The sequence below is a fragment of the Nuphar pumila genome, chromosome 10 (genome assembly GCF_984573655.1).
Source record: "Nuphar pumila chromosome 10, dmNupPumi1.hap1.1, whole genome shotgun sequence".
NCBI lineage: Eukaryota > Viridiplantae > Streptophyta > Magnoliopsida > Nymphaeales > Nymphaeaceae > Nuphar > Nuphar pumila.
Genome location: NC_143258.1, coordinates 114,228,804 through 114,246,185, shown reverse-complemented (window position 1 = coordinate 114,246,185; position 17,382 = coordinate 114,228,804). Strand labels below are relative to the sequence as shown.

At 36.0% G+C, this 17,382-nt stretch overlaps 2 protein-coding genes across 14 annotated transcripts in view; both read left to right on the top strand.

Annotated features, from left to right (window-relative positions):
• LOC149827983 (polyadenylate-binding protein RBP47B'-like) overlaps positions 1 to 8,104 on the top strand; it is a 37,282-nt gene extending 29,178 nt beyond the window's left edge. The window contains exons 3-9 of one of the 8 annotated variants that reach the window (XR_016434997.1): positions 686 to 762; positions 860 to 990; positions 1,166 to 1,262; positions 1,381 to 1,542; positions 1,912 to 2,012; positions 7,733 to 7,912; positions 8,000 to 8,104. Coding sequence is in view for 2 of the 8 variants with exons in the window: in XM_090019777.1 (XP_089875903.1) it covers positions 686 to 762; positions 860 to 990; positions 1,166 to 1,262; positions 1,381 to 1,542; positions 1,912 to 2,012; positions 7,733 to 7,823 (659 nt within the window). In the remaining 6 variants the exon portion in view is untranslated. Of the gene's footprint in view, positions 1 to 685; positions 763 to 859; positions 991 to 1,165; positions 1,263 to 1,372; positions 1,543 to 1,911; positions 2,013 to 2,145; positions 2,226 to 7,183; positions 7,683 to 7,732 lie in introns of those variants that run through there. The other 7 variants (XR_016434998.1, XR_016435001.1, XR_016434999.1 and 4 more) reach the window with 7 other exon arrangements.
• Positions 8,105 to 12,067: 3,963 nt separating this feature from the next.
• LOC149827981 (xanthine dehydrogenase 1-like) overlaps positions 12,068 to 17,382 on the top strand; it is a 128,103-nt gene continuing 122,788 nt past the window's right edge. For all 6 annotated transcript variants that reach the window (XM_090019774.1, XM_090019775.1, XM_090019773.1 and 3 more), the window contains exons 1-3: positions 12,068 to 12,302; positions 16,454 to 16,553; positions 16,813 to 16,921. In XM_090019774.1, the coding sequence (XP_089875900.1) occupies positions 12,173 to 12,302; positions 16,454 to 16,553; positions 16,813 to 16,921 (339 nt within the window). In that variant the 5' untranslated portion in view covers positions 12,068 to 12,172. The remainder of the gene's footprint in view (positions 12,303 to 16,453; positions 16,554 to 16,812; positions 16,922 to 17,382) is intronic.

The following is a 17,382-nucleotide window of genomic DNA, read 5'->3' as shown; positions in this document are numbered from 1 at the left end:
AGGTTAAATCATGTCAAATTACAATAATGACCTTCATCATTAAAAGTTCACAATGCTTAATTTTTCTTTTTTATGAGAATAAGCGAGTAATTTTCAGTTTTCAAGGGACAATACAAGAAACCAAAAAGGACTTGCATTTTCCAATATGATGGCTGTTGAACTGAGGTCCCTATTTACCAGTTTCCAGGAAAGGTTTGGCCCATATTTGGAATTTCAGAAATGTGTGAGCCATATTTGGAATTAGGGGTAAAAGGTTGGCCCCTAAATGGAATTTTCCCTATTTATTAAGCACCATTGTCCTCTGCAGTTACAGTGCCATGCTTACACAGTCATGGATACTTTGTGAACTTGTATTTTTCACAGTCTTCAGTTTATAACTCTAGTTGCATGGTCTGTGTACCATACACCCAACAAAAGTATATGGGACCCTGTTCATTGTTTTGTTTTTGTTGTCATTAATGCTGTTTTTATTGTTCTTAATCCGCCCTATACTCACCTTCATAGCTGTGGTTCTGAATCTTGCTAATGCCTTACATCATGTTGCATTACCTTCAATAGCATTATACGGGTTTCTAGAGCACGTTCCTTTCCTCTAAGCTGTGAGATGACGTCCAGTATTTCATCAACTTGCTCTGCATATACAATGTTTTTTCTTATTGTTAATATTTGTTTTATTTATGTGCAGTCGCCTATCAGGTTCCAACTTACAGCACTCCACCTGTTCAAGCATATTCGGCTGACACTGATACCAACAATACAACTGTGAGTTCATGCTGTGCCATCTATTTCGTGCTCCTAAAGACAAAATCTATTTCTTTACATCAGGAGTTCTCACCCACAGTTTATTCATTCCTAGCAGATATTTGTTGGTGGGTTGGATGTGAATGTTACAGAGGATGAATTGAGACAGATCTTTGGACAGTTTGGGGATCTTATTTATGTTAAAATACCTTCAGGGAGAGGATGTGGATTTGTACAGTTTGTCACGCGGTATTTGATTAGCTTGTCTTTGACTATTGACCTGTGGTTTTCTTCTCATCTTATTGATAGTCAGTCACATCCTAATGAATATTTAAATCCGTTTTGTCAATTGATCCTTCCTTTAACCTTAGATTTTGTTTTATTTTATTATTTTTGCTTCTCTATTTTTTTTTGCTATGTGTAGGGCATCTGCTGAAGAAGCTTTACAAAGGTTACAAGGGACCATGATTGGTCAGCAAATGGTCCGTCTTTCTTGGGGTAGAGGTCCGACAACCCAGCCGGTCAGTCTGATCTGTGTCCTTTTGCTTTTATCTGCTAATAATAACCAGTAATTTGAACTTGCTTTTATCATTATTTTTCAAGTGATGTATGATTCTTACTGGGACTGAAGCCTTGCAGGATCAATCTGGTGGTTGGGTCCAACAGGCAGATCCTAATCAATGGGCTGGATCTTATTATGGTTATGGGCAAGGATATGATCCTTACTCATATGCTTCTGCTCAAGATCCTTCTTTGTATGGATATGGTGCTTACACTGGTTATAGCGGTTACCCCCAACAGGCAATAAATTAATCACTTTTTTTCCCTTTCTTCCATGTATTTCTAACTCTTGTTCCTGGGTGTTAGATAATTAGATAATGTATTCTTCTTCTAGGTTCACATGCTTAACTTTGATATTACATGAGAGTTTCAGGGAATTTTGTCATTGGTTAACAGGAAAATGTAGTGTAAGTGTGTAAAAGTGATAAGCCACCGTGGATCATCAGGTAATTAGTCAAAAGGCATGCAGATTAATGCATATGAATATATTGATAATAAATTGAAAAGGAGTCTAGAAGAGCCACAATGTGTAGGAAGCATATGACAGATAATCGGTGCTTTTAAGTTTTTTTCTTCTACTTTTGAGCACTTATCTGGGATTGCTTTCAGGTTGAAGGTGTTCATGATATGGCAGCGATGGCTGGTGTAGTTCAGCCTCTAGAACAAAAGGAGGAGCTCTTTGATCCCTTGGCAGTACCTGATGTCAACAAGTAATTCATCTTATTATCTTTGTTGTCCAATTGAAGAAATAAACCAGATAATGCATGTTCATTCCTCACGGATTTTCTTGAAAGTGATAGTATTAAGCACTGGCCACTTAATCTCTAATGTTGTGCTGTGCAGTCAATGATTCCATTGTTAATTTCAGAAATCACTAGTGGAGTCCCTGCCATACTGTTTATGACATACTATGTGTGGCACAGGTAGCGCAAGCACATTTTAATGTTATATCATGATTTTGTCTATGTTGTTAAAGAATTGGATAGAGGAAAGATGAGAAATTTTGCAAAGACGTCATGTGCTACAATTTGTTTTCCCCAGCCATGTTGAAAACATTCAATTAAATTTCAAAATAGAGCTTTATAAGTGCATTTTACTTTTTGATTGCATATTCTAACTCGATTGAAGTATTGGATTGTATATAATATTATACTTCATAGGAAAAGAAAATCTCTCATAGGAAAAGAAAATTTTGATTGAGAAGTTTGATATGATAATTTTTCTAAAATGAAAAATTCATTTGTTTGTGTAGCATAAAAAAACTAAAATGAAAAATCTTAAAAAAATGAGAGGAGGGGTGGTGGTAGAGCTTCTCCGGTGCGATTTTCTGAGAGGTGGGTTATGGTGGTGGTGGTGGTGAGATGGATGGTTGTGGTGAAAAATCGTTATGGGGTGGTGGTGGCTGTTAAAAGTGTATATATATATAGTTATACATATGATATATATATATATATATATGTGTGTGTGTGTGTATGTGTGTGTATACATATGTATATATGTATTTTTATATATTTTTTCTTTTTCTTTTTCTTTTATTTTTGTGTAGTTCCTTTTGAACTAGATTCAAACTAGTCTACACATTGTTGACTAGTTTGATAGCTGTTGGAGCTAGTCCAACGACTACAAATAGGGTCGTCCAACGACTCTATTTGAGTCTCTCTCTTGAGCTTCCTTTTGTATATAAAGAGGGATGATCCTCCTCACACTGTACTTAATGCTTATTGCATTGTTATGGATTGAACAAAATATTTATTTTATATTCATGAGCCTTCTTGTGTATGCCCTTTTGTGGGCTTTGTTGGTGTACCCTTAGTGGACACTTATTGTGCTTGCCCACTTGGATCTTTGGTGAACTTTTGTATTCTTGATTGAAGGTTGTTTCATTATATGGTATCAGAGCATCATAGCTTTTGGACCTTTGGAGATTAGTTGCCTCGTTTTCCATGCTGTGGGAGCAAGAAGAAGTCTTGTAATGCCCAAAAATCCTGAACTTGTAACTTTTTAGGAAAAATTTGAAAGCTTTGTAATCAATCATTTTTCAGAGTTTAAAATGACAGTTCCACAAAAAATGATGTTTGAAATAACAAGTCAACAGACTTTAGGCGCATTACAGGCAAACTTTCCTTTACACAATAGATTTGTATCTCCGTATAAGCATTGCAATCACATAGATTCAAAATAAGGTTTTTGATAATTAAAGTTTATACAAAAGAGGGATTTCAAAAGAAAACCCTTATGCAAAATTACAAAACGTGCTCAAGAACGACACGTTAGAGAAAGAGTGGGATCTTAATATCATCACATCATTGTGCCATCGCCTGTCGTACCGACCTAATCATCACCTGTACCCCATAAAATGGGTCAGACTTATAAAAATCTGGTAGGTGCATAAATATCAAAATTTAGAACAAGACTAACATATGTGTTGTTCCTTTCGTGATGTGCAATTCAGAATAAGTAAAATGAGCATGATAATCTTGTTTCGATAATTACCTGTCTTGAGGGTACACACAGGAAAAACGTAAACAACTGAGACTGCCCGAAGGTTTGTTATTCCATGTATTTTAATACCCCAAACAACTAGCTGAGTTCGCTCTTAAGGGAACAACTAATAACCGAGAGAGAATTTTCCAGATGTCACTTGTTAAAAGGGATGCATCCATACTTCCGCAGAAGTCATTGGGACCTAACACCTATGATACTTTTTGGTAGCCCAGTCTCCTAACTCTAATGACCGAGTACACCGAGTCATTGCTACTCGAGGAGCGTAGTTGTTAACAACTTGTCAATCAGAGTTTTTTTACCATCTTATCCTTTCTCTTAACGGAACCAAAGAGACGAATGGGTATGTTAGGTTCTATTTTAACTGACGACCCATTCTACATGCTGTGGTCTTTCAAACCAAATCGACCATCTTGCCTGTGAAGGCGACCATCACCATTTATGTGATTTTCTTTTAATCATCACGCATTTTCACGTTACGAGATTACCATAAACCTCTCATCCAATCATCATAGTACTAACATGCCGTGCATGTTTGATAGTACCACTATGATGAGACAAATATTAGTTTCTCAAAAAGAAACCCCAACGTCATTTAAAAATTCCAAAGTCTCGTACTTTAGGCCGAGAATATCCGAGTCATTTCGGATATAAAAACAAAGGGCCGAACGTACGTACCACTTAGGGCTATGTAGTCGAAGCCTTTCTGTTACTTAGGTTTGAGGGAAAGACTCGGTTGCGAATACGCAAACGTCAAATACTTGTTTTGCTTTTCGAGACAACGAATAATATTAGCTTTGAAATCTCGCATGTGAACTTTTTAAAAATAGAGACTTGACGAGGATGCACAAATCTGCATCTTTAAATGCACTCATAACACATACCTTATAAAGTCATATATATAGAATACATATATAGTAAAGCGTAAGCCTATACACATTGCAGTGCGATGACAAAGTAAATGACATAAAGCAAGGCCCGATGTGCAAAACCACACATCGAGCTAAATAAATTGCGTAAGCAACTCACGATGTACGAAACCGTACATTGATTAAATAAATTGTGTAAGCAATGCACGATGTACGAAACCATACATTGGTTAAATAAATTGCGTATGCAGTGCACGATGTACGAAACCGTATACCATCTAGATAAATTACTTTAGCAATGCACGATGTATGAAATCATACATCGGCTAAATAAATTACATAAGCAATGCACGATGTACGAAACCGTACATTGGCTAAATAAATTGCGTAAGCAGTAGCCTGTGCACATAACAACGCAGTGGTAAAGTAAATGACAATTTTAAATGGACAAGAATACGCAAAACTGTGTTCTCGAGTTAAAAGCATATATATAATACGTGTAAGTTAGAAGTATTTTGTCAATTGTCCTTGTATACAATTTTCTCCTACCTCGGAGATGGTCGGACTCGGTGACAATTTCGACAAGTTTAGTCACATTATGCTTGATATTGAATTCAAAATTTGTTTGACGCTGTTTTGTTTGTTAAGATTTCTGATGCATGTATTATTATTCTCCCCCTTTATGTAGACAACATGATCATCACCAGAGGAGACAAAGAGTTGAAAACATTAAAAAATTTCTCAAAAAATATTTTGAAATGACTGATTTGGGTTTTGTTAAGATACTTCTTAGGAATTATAGTTGCTTACTCTCCTAGAGGATTTTTATTATATCAGTCTAAATTTGTTTTCTACATTGTCTCTAGGTCTGGAATCACAGATGATAAGAAAGTTGATACCCTTGAGGTTGTCAATACCGAGATGTGAATTGATGATGGAGAACGTCTTGAAGATCCTACTCCTTACGAATAACTTAGCTTATTGGAGCACTCTTTTACCTTTCAATTACTAGACCTGAAATAGCACACGATGTACACAGTTAGTCCATTTGAGCACGCTCCCACTTATGTTCACATGAGTGTAGTTTTGCGTACTATTAGATATATTAAGACTTCTTTTTCTCGAAGCCTCTTTCTATCTACTTCATCTACATTATATTTAATTGCTTACACTGATGCAGACTAGGAAGGTGATCCTAATAATAGACACTCAACCACTGATTTTTGTGTTTTCTTAGGTGAATCTTTGATTCCATGGCGATGCAAGAAGCAATTGAAGCTAAATATAGAGTTATGGCTACCACAACGATTCGATTGGTATGGCTAAGAATATTGCTGACCGATATGGGAGTTGAAGTGACCAGAGCCTCATGCATTTCAAGCATGTGCTATGACAACAAGACTGCGAACTACATAACCAACAACTGTACATTTCATGAATGTACCAAACGTATATAAATGAAATGTCACTACATTCGAGAAAAGTATCTACATGGGACTATTCATCTGCCTTATGTTATATCAGAATACCAGTTTGCAGATTTTTTTCACCAAACCTCTTGCTGCCCCCAGATTTTACTTCCTCTTAAGCAAATTTGAGGGATGTTAAAAGTGTATATATATAGTATACATGCATTTGTGATATATTTTCATTTTTCTTTTTCTTTTATTTTTGTCTAGTTCCTTTTGAATTAGATTCAAACTAGTCAACACATTGTTGACTAGTTTGAGTCTCTCTCTTGAGCTCCCTTTTGTATATAAATAGGGGTGATCTCCCGTATATTGTACTCAATGCTTCTTGCATTTTATGAATTGAATAAAATATTTATTTTATATTCTTGAGCCATCTTTAATATGCTCTTTTGTGGGCTTTGTTGGTGTGCCCTTAGTGGACACTTGTGCTTACCCACTTAGATCTTTGGTGAACTTTTGTGTTCTTGATTGAAGGCTCTTGTTTCATTTCAGTGGTGGAGCTTCTTCAACGTTATTTTCTGGGATATGGGTGGTGATGGATAGTGGTGATTGATGGTGAGGAGGGCGGTTTTTCGGGAGGTGGGTGATGGTGAGTGGTGGTGAAAAATATCGTGGGTGGTGGTGGTGGTGAAGCTTGTCCTGCACCATTTTTAGGATGGTGGGTGGTAGTGGTAATGGTGAGATAGATAGTGGAAAATCATCATAGGGAGGCTGGTTTTCCGAGAGGTGGGTGGTGGTGGTAGTTATGATGAGATGGTGGCTGGTGGTAGTGGTGGTGAAATGGGTGGTGGGGAGTGGACTTCATCAGTTTTTCTTGGTAGGAAACATTCCTCCACCTCCCTCAAGGATGAATGTTTGCTATCGAAAAGTGTACTGTTTAGAAAAGCTCTCTCAATAAAAAAATTTCTCTCGTTTGGGTCAAAAAAACAGTATGAATTTTTCATTTTGTATCACTTTTCTTACATCTTTCCCACTTTCAAACCTGCCCTAAGTGTTTATAATGCTTTCCTGCCTACCTGATGGCCTGATTAAATGCAGCTTATCTTGCTGTCCACCAAAGCACCATGCTAGGGAGGCCCTTGTGCTTGAAGACATCTTCACTCTCACAGCAAGATTAACTTGGTATTAGAAGCTCAACTCCATGTGCGTTTTGCAACTTAATGAAGGGGTGGGGCGAGTAGGGATGCTCAACTTAATGAACGGGTGTCCATTTAATCTCTAACGTTGTGCAGTCAGTGATTCCATTGTTAATTTCATAAATCACTAGTGGAGGCACTTCCATACTGTTTATGACATACTATGTGTGGCGCAAGCACATTTTAATGTTATATCATGATTTTGTCTGTGTTAAATAATTGGATAGAGGAAAGATGAGAAATTTTGCAAAGACGTCATGCTATGATTTTTTTCCCAGCCATGTTGGAAACATTCAATTATATTTCAAAATAGAGCTTTATAAGTGGAATTACTTCATTTGATTGCGTATTCTAACTTTATTGAAGTATTGGACTGTATATAATGACTTTTTATTGTTCAAGCAAGATTTTTAAGTGTTTATTAATGTTTCCCTGCCTGCCTGATGGCCAGATTAAATGCGGCTTATCTTGCTGTCCACCAAAGCACCATGCTAGGGAGGCCCTTGTGGTTGAAGACATCTTCACTCTCACAGCAAGATTAACTTGGTATCGGAAGCTCAACTCCAGGTGCGTTTTGCAACTTAATGAAGGGGTGGGCCGAGTGGCTCGATTTGGTTGGCCAGTTTCACAGGTTGGTTGGATCACGAGTACATTTGATTCTAGGCTGGGATTGGTTGCGTAACCCTAATTCAGAGTCTCTCGATGTTTGGGTGTGCAGTTCTTCCAAGTTTTGTTTCATAAACATGGCCCATTTTGGGCATAACCATGGCCTTTAATGACTTCTGATTCACCTAATTCAATCAGGCTAACGTGCACCCATTCATGTGTGTCTGTGTACCCTCCCACACTCTCATGCACATGGAAATTAGATGGTGATATGCGAGATTTGTGCTGTCCAGAGTTCTTTTATTTCATACCGAAAATTATTAATGTTTTTGACTATCGTCCTTTCCACTAACATTTGTGAACGCTGGGGTGGAAGGACTCCCAATGTCTGGATAACCGGGGAGAGCCGATCAGGTGATCCGCCAAATCACTTTAAAAAAGTGATTTGACATCTTCACCGTCCATTGCTTCATCCCACAAGTACCCCCACGGTCTTTATTTAATTTGTGGATGGTGAGGATGTAAAGTGATTTGGCAGATCAGGTCTCTCATAACGCCCGTAGGGGATGATGGGGGGTAGGGATGCACACAAGCCGAGCTCGAGCCAAGCCTGGGCTGTTTGAACTCGGCTCGCTTCAAAATGCAGATGTTCGAGCTCAGTTTTGATCCCCCAATCTCTCCAAATAGAGCACAACTGGCCCACCATTAAACCAGCCTTTATTTTGAGAAAAATATGGCCCAGAAAAAAAATATATATATATATATATATATAGTAAAAACCTATTAGATTGTTGATGAGAAAAAATTTCAATTGAAGTTCAAAGTCAAAACCTCTTAGAAAACAGACCAACGCCCTAATCACTAAAGAGACAATGACTCGTGAATTAATTTGCAAATATGTTATATATATAGACTAATGTGAACCTTATCAGCTTGTTTATTCACACCGAGCTTAGACTTTTGTTCAAGCTTGGTTCGTTTATTTTTTGAATGAGCTTGAGTCAAGCATAAACGGGTCAAGCCCAAGCCTAGCTCGGCACATTGTACATATCTAGTGGGGTGATTGAGTTTGTAATTTGATATATATAAATCTGAGAAGTTGGAGACCAGCAGGACCCAAAGCAAAGGGGAAGCTTGCATTGCAAGCCTCCTAGGGCTATAAATAGCAAAGGCTATAAATAGTAAAGTTCATATTCCATCTAATATAATATTTTGAAAGTTTTTTGTAAATTCTTTAGGTCCAGCTGGTCATTCCTAATTGTAGTACTATTGAGACTATCTCATTCCACCAACTTAGGATAATTGAGCTCTAATAGTTGGGATCATTCCTAATTGAAGGGGAATAAACTCCCTGTCAGTCAATCCATTCCATCGTACCCAAGTGATCTAAAAACCTTATTTCAAATGCACATTTTCATACCCGATCCACTCTATTTCTCACATTTTTGACTATTTTTCCATAGTTTTCACTCAAAATTCACTCTATTTAATCTTAGGAAATTTATCATGTAGGTGCTGTTATCAATCAGGATCCAGTCATTCTTAAAGTCATAATCTTTTGTCATAGCACTATTAAGATTTGATTGCTTTAGGTTGTTTTGATAAAATCTGACCCCATAGATGTGATGTATATGGTCCGACTAAGATTGGCATTTGAATAGCTGGATAGCAATCAAGGGTTGTAAAACAACAGATTTTTTATGATTTACAAATTCATGTTTTTTGACAAAAAATATCATTCAAGAGTTGATACGTGTCAAATCCTATTAAACATATTCAAAATTTTCTACAATAACAAGATAAAAAATATTGAAAAAGCATTGTAAAAAACAAACAAACTATTTGCAAGGATGAATAAGTCTCTTAATAAAATAGTGTTCTAACGACATGCTTACAAGCCATACAACATATAAAACAAATAAAGAACCAAAGGTACGTAGGTTGGAGACCACTGGTTGGGGAACACTGTTGATTCAACCGTTGAAGATGTGCTTACCAGAAAAACACGTTGTCGATGGTTCAGTAGTGATGAAGTGCCACCTATGAATAGTTGACGAGAAACAAGTCATCGAAGAAAAGCAGGTTGAGGACCATTCGATGGGGGCTACAAAGAACCCTAGTTTATGCAAAAATAGCCTTGAGGTGCAAACGATGAATTTATATATGATTCACGAATTCCATAAAAAATAAGAAACATCACATATATGTCATAAATTCGTAAATATTTAAGTACAATATTTGCGATGTTGTGATGTTAAGTAAGTAGAGGTTCACACATATGTTTATGCAAATTTGTAAAGTATATGTGAATAATTAGGATATTTCTGATTTTAGTGGTTTCAGTTTAAGTGAAGGTTCATAAAAGTTTATGCGAAATCATGAAGTATCTGCAAAGAAGTAGGATATTTACGATTTTAGTGGTTTCACTTTAAGTGGAGGTTGATACATAGTTATGCGAATAGAATAAGTAGAATATTTGCGATTTTAGTGGTTTTAGTCTAACATGATGTGCATAAATATGTTTATGTGAATTTGTACCGTACATACGGATAAGTAGGATATTTGCGAATTTAATGGTTTCAGTATAACCAGATATGCACATATGTTTATGTGAATTCGTACAGTACATACAGATAAGTAGGATATTTGCGAATTTAATGGTTTTAGTATAACCGGATATGTGCAAATATATTTATGCGAATTTGTAAAGTATATGCGACTAAGTAGAATATTTGCGATTTTTAGTGGTTTTAGTTTTCAAATAAATTTATTCAAGTTTGTGAGGTTCACATAAGAAAACGTGGGATTTTGGATTTAAGTGAGAGTTTTCACTAGTCGACAAGGGGTACAATTTTATCGTAATAACACATCCATTCACAACAATACTGTCATTTTCCCTATAATCTAACTAATATACTTTTTTAACATCAGACCTTATCAGATTTTTTATCCAGGTCATGCCTGAGTGGATCTGGGTATATCTGCATGGCATCCGGTGAAATTCGTGGAAAGGTCTGAGTATCTAGATCCAAACATACGAGTTTTGACAAAGCTTCTGCACTATATAAAGGGAAAGCCTGCCTAACACACATGGATTGAAACATGTTTGGGGGCCAATACCAGGGGCGTAATTGGGCCTGATAAACCCGAAACCAAAGTGATTATACTCATGGTTTGGGTCGGGTAAAAAACTTGAGTCTATTACAAAAGCTCGTCAGTTTGAGCATGAAAAATTAATAAAAGAACCTGTCTGTAGCCATAAGCGCAAATCTCGTTATTGAGATTTTATTGAGAAAGGAAAATCTCAGGATTTTATTAAGAAAGGAAAATCTCAGGATAAATTAAAAAAATTGTTTTTTCGAGAAATTCTTGAGAAAATACAAGTATTTTTAAAATTTGAAAACATATACAATTATAAGAAAACATTTAAAGAAAAATGTAACAAATATCACATTAGTAACATAATAATATCACAATAAATAACACGATATTTGAAAATAGGTGATATTTTGCCAATATCACATTCTGCTCATGATCATATCAGTTTTTGAATATCTTGAAAAAATCAGGAGTTTTTTTTTTTTTAAAGGCTGATAGTTGTGCGGTGTGCCTATTTTTGCACCCGAAACGTTTTTTTGCCAGACCAAATTGGCTCTTTGCAATATACACCCAGACCGACCCGAACCTACCCAATTTATACCCGCACCCATAACATAACGACCCGAACCGACGAGCATCTGAATTGATTCATCTTTGAATGGATAAAAAATGAAAACCAATCGGCGAACCAGACTACTCGATGCAGTCCACATCCAACGGACCTCAACCCACTAAATGATTGAACCGATAGCCTCATAACTCAATAAATCATTTCGGAATAAAAAACTACATACCCAGAACCGAGCCTGAACCCAGAGTTGGTGCGGGTTTGGTCTAACTTTTAGACCCGATTAAAAAAAAGTTCAAATGAAACGGACTAAACGTGACCTCGACCGACCCAGTTACATCCCCGAGTGTAGTTTGGGTCCATTGGATCATTGACACGTCGATAATGCTGCTTTTGTAGACGTCTGAGTGTCGTGTTGTGAACTCCAATTTGTAGATCCGCCCCCCACCGATCCGTAAGGATAAAATGGGTCCGTGTTCCACTTGTCCACGATTCCTCTCTCTCTCTCTCTCTCCAATTCGGGCACAACGAGGTAGAAGGTGTCGGTGCCAAATTTCCTCATGATTGGTTGAATCCACAACCAGAGCTGGTGGTTGTGAAGTTGGGAACTTTCTGGCGATGGCTTCGATCAGAGAAGACGACGATTTGAGCGTAAGGGAGCCCCAGGAGCTCGTCCTTTACGTCAATGGCGTCAGGCACGTCTTGCCCGACGGCTTAGCTCATCTCACCCTCCTTCAGTACCTCAGAGGTACTCCACCCTCCTCCTCCTTGAGTTGCCTTGGTGCTACTAGGCATGTATGATTGACATATTTTGGTGCTTGGCAGCATGAAATGTTTATTCCCAAGATCCTGTAGTACATGTACCAGTGTGTTACTTTGGCTTTTTGGGTTCGTATTATATGTGCCTGTTTTTTGTTTTCTAAATCTTATCATCTTTTGACGAGTTTTACTTTGGTTTCCCGAATTCTATCAACGACATGTGATAGACATATTTTGATGTTTGGATTCGTGATAGTTCTGTCTATTTTGTGTTTGTATGTCTTATGATTTTCGTGGGTTTTCTTTGATCTAACAGTACACATGGTTGCTATATTTGGGTGGGTTGTTTCATGATCCATTTTGGTTGTCTGAATGTGATTTCTTTGGTTCCCTTAGTTCTATCTTCTAGCTGGGGTGCATGATAGGGGAACACTTTAATGTTTGGTTTTCTGGTGCTCATCTCTTCTTTTTTGTCCTTTCCTTTTTATTTTTGTAACTTAGAATTACAATTAACATGTTCGATTTCATGGTTGTCTTGTCCAGTTTGCTTTCTAGGTCATTGGTTCCTCAAAAAGTTAATTCTTTTGGTGACTGCAAGGGAATGGGGCACTGTGGTGGCCATTCTGTTGCATACAAATCTTATTATTCGATAGTCTGCATCTACTTGTTCATTTTATTTTGTTATATATTATTTATTAAAGAATAAAGGTTTATGTCAAAGTTCATAATTTCAGAAAGACATAGAAGAAAGAGTTTTCTGGTTCTTTTGTCTAAATGGAAAGTAAGCTGGGGAATAGCCTTCAGCAGTATTTGAACGCAAGAGTCTTAGCCTAAGATAATGTGACCTTTACCAACGCATCCTTGGCATGCAATTGCGAGTGGCCATTATTATAATTGTCTATAGTAGTAGATATGATATGGCTGTTGCTTAATTCTCTTGTGGTTTTCCCTTTAAAGGTAATGTGTCGGCTATATCACATGGATATGTCTCCAGCTACGGAGATACAGCCATTTTTGTGAAGTTTTCAATATGACTAGTATACAAAGGGATACAAAACAGGAGCCAAAATGGAGTATCCATGTGACATAGTGTGTCAGTATAGAAATCCAATTCTTAAATGTGCCCAACAAGGCTATGAGAATAACCTTGATAAGCTCACATTGAATTGGTGCAAATTCACACTTGTCTCTTTCTCTTTCATGCCAAAAGGAAACCTATTTCTTGCTTGTTGTTTTATCCTAGGAGCCATAGAACCAAATTTATATTAAATATCGAACCTCACAAACCTCTTTTAGCACCTTTTCAGTGTAGGTCATGCATTGGTTGTGTTGACTTGGCTAATTTTAAATGATTGGTTATTGCTAAGCTTTGGTTTATCCTTGGTTCAAAGTGTGATTAGCCTTTTGTTTTAAAATCTTGTCAAAAAAATTTGAATTACATTTTATTCATTGTTGTTATATGGAGTTCCCAAGTCCTTCAAAACTAGCCTTCCTACACCCATAGTCACAAACATCGGCGATATTTTGAAAATATCATGATATTAGCGCTGTAATCTAAGCAAACAATAATATAGGTAAAATATCACAATATTTTGAAAAAATGCCAATTTGATAATATCTTGATATTATCACAAGAATATTGCGATATTATCACGAGAATAACGTGATATTATCACAATATTATCAATTATTTTTACTGTTTTTATTTATTTTTTACATTTTAATAATTTTTTCTTATTTATTTTACATTTTTTATTATTTCTTTTATTATTTATGTATTTTTTGACTAAACATGATATTTTCTTATTTTTGTTGTTTTTTATATTTTTTAAGCTCCGAGATTTATCATCAAACCTATAATATCGCATGAAATAGCCTGGCTGAGATATAGCCGATACCGATATTTGTGACTATGCGTACACCTCAATCAAACATCAAATGAGAAAGATACAATCAGTTTGCCAAAGGGTCAAATACAGTCCAATCAAGTCTAGACTCTACACCATGTTGAAACTTGTCTTTATGATCTTGGGCCTAGTCAATGCATGACCTATTGTGTTTAAATATATCCATTTTGTATTAAAAACCCAACATAAAATGGACTTGGTAGAAATAGTTTCTGTCCTAATTTTGAAAATGTTTCCCTATTTTCTATAAAAATATCACGTGTCTCACCTTGATTTTGTAGTCATACTGTTTTTGAAATTTGGTCCATCGTCATTATTACCAAAAATATCCTATGTTTAAACATGCTAACTCAATGCTTTTTAAAAGTATCTAAAGTACCTTTGTTTTAATACTTGTTTTGCCATTTGATTCGAAGAAAAACCTGTTTTTATGCAACTGTGTCGGGAAGCACAATGCTGACTATTCTTTTTCCTCTCAAAATCTTGTTTTTCTTTGTGTCTAACTATGAACCGCAAAGCTCACATTGGATGATGTTACAATCAATTACTATGCAGAATATATATATATATATATATATATATATATAATTAGCATTCAGATTCTTTTGAACATATTTGTACATTATCAATGTTGGACACTCTCTCTCTCTCATTTTTTGGATCGTTATTTCAGGTTTTTTTTGCACAAAGTGGGAAAAAATAAAAAAGGGTTGTTTTTTTAGACAACCCATATGCATGTATGTCAAGGTGAGATACAATTTAGTTCTAAGTGCTAGAGTTTCTGAGGGTGATTGGATCATGCATGTTTGTTCCTTTTTCATTTTATTTATTTGTTTTTTATGTAGGAAATGAATGAGATCCAAAAGTTGATGAGCATGATGTATGTATATTTTAACCATGCATTTTACCTAAAATTAATATACATACCATAAAACATAGAAAGAGAGGGAGAAGAGAAGATAAAGAAAAGAGGAACCCACTCTGTCAAACTCTATTGTTTGTCAAAGAAAACTCCTCTTTTAACATTGATTTTCAGGGACCTTCTTGATTGGTTTGGTCAGCCCATGGTGTGTTGCAAGGGCAACTTGTTTCTATTCTTGCATCTATTTCGCCAAATCCTATTAACTCTATACTGGTAATATAGGTTCACGGGTTTAATGTGTTCTATTTTTATGGCTTTGTGAAATCTCATCGCCTACTGATCCATTTATGCAATTATCTAAATGTTAGGAAAATAGTATGAAATTTTTGCCTAGCATGTTAATGGACTGTTGTAATCGTCTTCTCTGTGCTTTTGTAGGCATGACATCTTGATTATATCTTTTCTGTGAATATTTTGTTAGTCGTTGTTATTGTGATTCGGCTGCTTATGAAGCTTGTTACTCCCTAATCTTCCTTCTGTGAATTAAGAGTATTTTGAAGTTTTGGTTGGTTGAATTGTATACATGGCTTGGCAAACAGATGACAGTTAAATTTTAAAGTATCTATAATTCATTACCTCTCTTTATTAGTATCATATAATTTCTATTTTGATTAATTAAAGAGATCATTTCAGTTTTGATTTAATTTTTTTTAGCATGATGCCTTAGTCAGATACCTTATTATTAGTGAACTCATTCACTTTAGTATTACTCAACCTCATGGCTTGTGGACTCATAAAATATTGTAATGTTTCTCATGGTATTACTGCATCTTCCTTTTGAAATAGCAATTGTTGGACTATCTTATTTGATACTGAACACAGGGATACAGCCACAATGGAATACTGCATGAGATAGTTTAATGGCCACGAATGCTAACAGCTGCTTTAAGAAGCATGGAAATATTTTCTTCAACCCATTATCTTGTAAAATTGTAATGGATTAAAAGTATATTATTATTTTCATCCACTTCTTAGTTTGCATTATTCTTGCTACTACAAATTTTGGTAACTATATAGCTAATCAACCTTGATATCACTGTTTGTATTGCCAATTTTTTGCATTATAATTTCAGTTGCTCTTTTTGGGTTCATTATTTGGGCTCCTGCATCTTGTAAAACATGGTTACCACTCTTGGCACCTTGACATTTGTCTTATACTTTTTTACATAATAAAATTGGATTTATGTTTTTCTTATCTTTGAAAGCAAGATCCTCAACTAACAATATGTGCCACATAACTAATTGTTTGTGTTATTTAAAAAAAAAACTGATAGTCTGTGCAACAAGTGATGTGAGTCTTTTGAAATGTAGGCTTAGGGCTTACAGGCACCAAACTGGGCTGTGGTGAGGGTGGTTGCGGCGCTTGCACTGTCATGGTATCTTATTATGACCATCATTTGATGAAATCTATGTGAGTCTCTTTGATTCTTATTCCATTAATATTTATAGTACATTCTGGATCTAGAGGTCTTTTTTTTAGGACGGGTAGATGGGACAAGGATACACCGTGAATATAATTTTTAACTGTATTATAGCTTTTAGGTAGACAATTCACATTTTTGTGCAGTAATAACAGCTTCTTTCTATTACCGTTAGATCATGTTGCTAGTTTCACCCTTTTCATGATGGTTCATAGTGGTAGTAGATTGATGTATGCAAGTATGGTACAGGCACTATGCTGTCAATGCATGTTTGGCACCACTTTATTCTGTAGAGGGAATGCATGTAATTACTGTGGAGGGTGTTGGAGATCGTCAGAATGGCCTGCATCCAGTCCAGGTATCACTTATTGCTACTTCTATTATGGTTTCTGATAAATCTATTTTGTGTTTCAGTTCCGTGCTCTTGTATGTCTTTTTCTTGTTCTAATAAGTTACTAAACGTATAGCATCTTACTTTGTAGTTTTGAATAATAAAGCCAACCTTATTTTTTGGGCATATTGTCTTGGAGGTACATCATGTCTATTGTGTGGGGCTTGGAAAGGGTTTGACCAAGTTTGCTCTGGTTTCCTTTGTTCTCTTGAATAAAAAACTTTGAGGAGTTGAGTTTCTGCATGACGTGTTTGGCCTGCATATCCTCTTCCCCTATAGAAAATACATAAATGATGCTCACAAGAAATTGTTTTCCCTAAATTCTAGCTACAGAAGTGTCTGACATCTAGTTTCAGTTTCATGTGGTGGCATTCCACAGATTTTAAGATTGCCGCATCTTAAGTTTGCCAGAAACACCTTTTGTCATA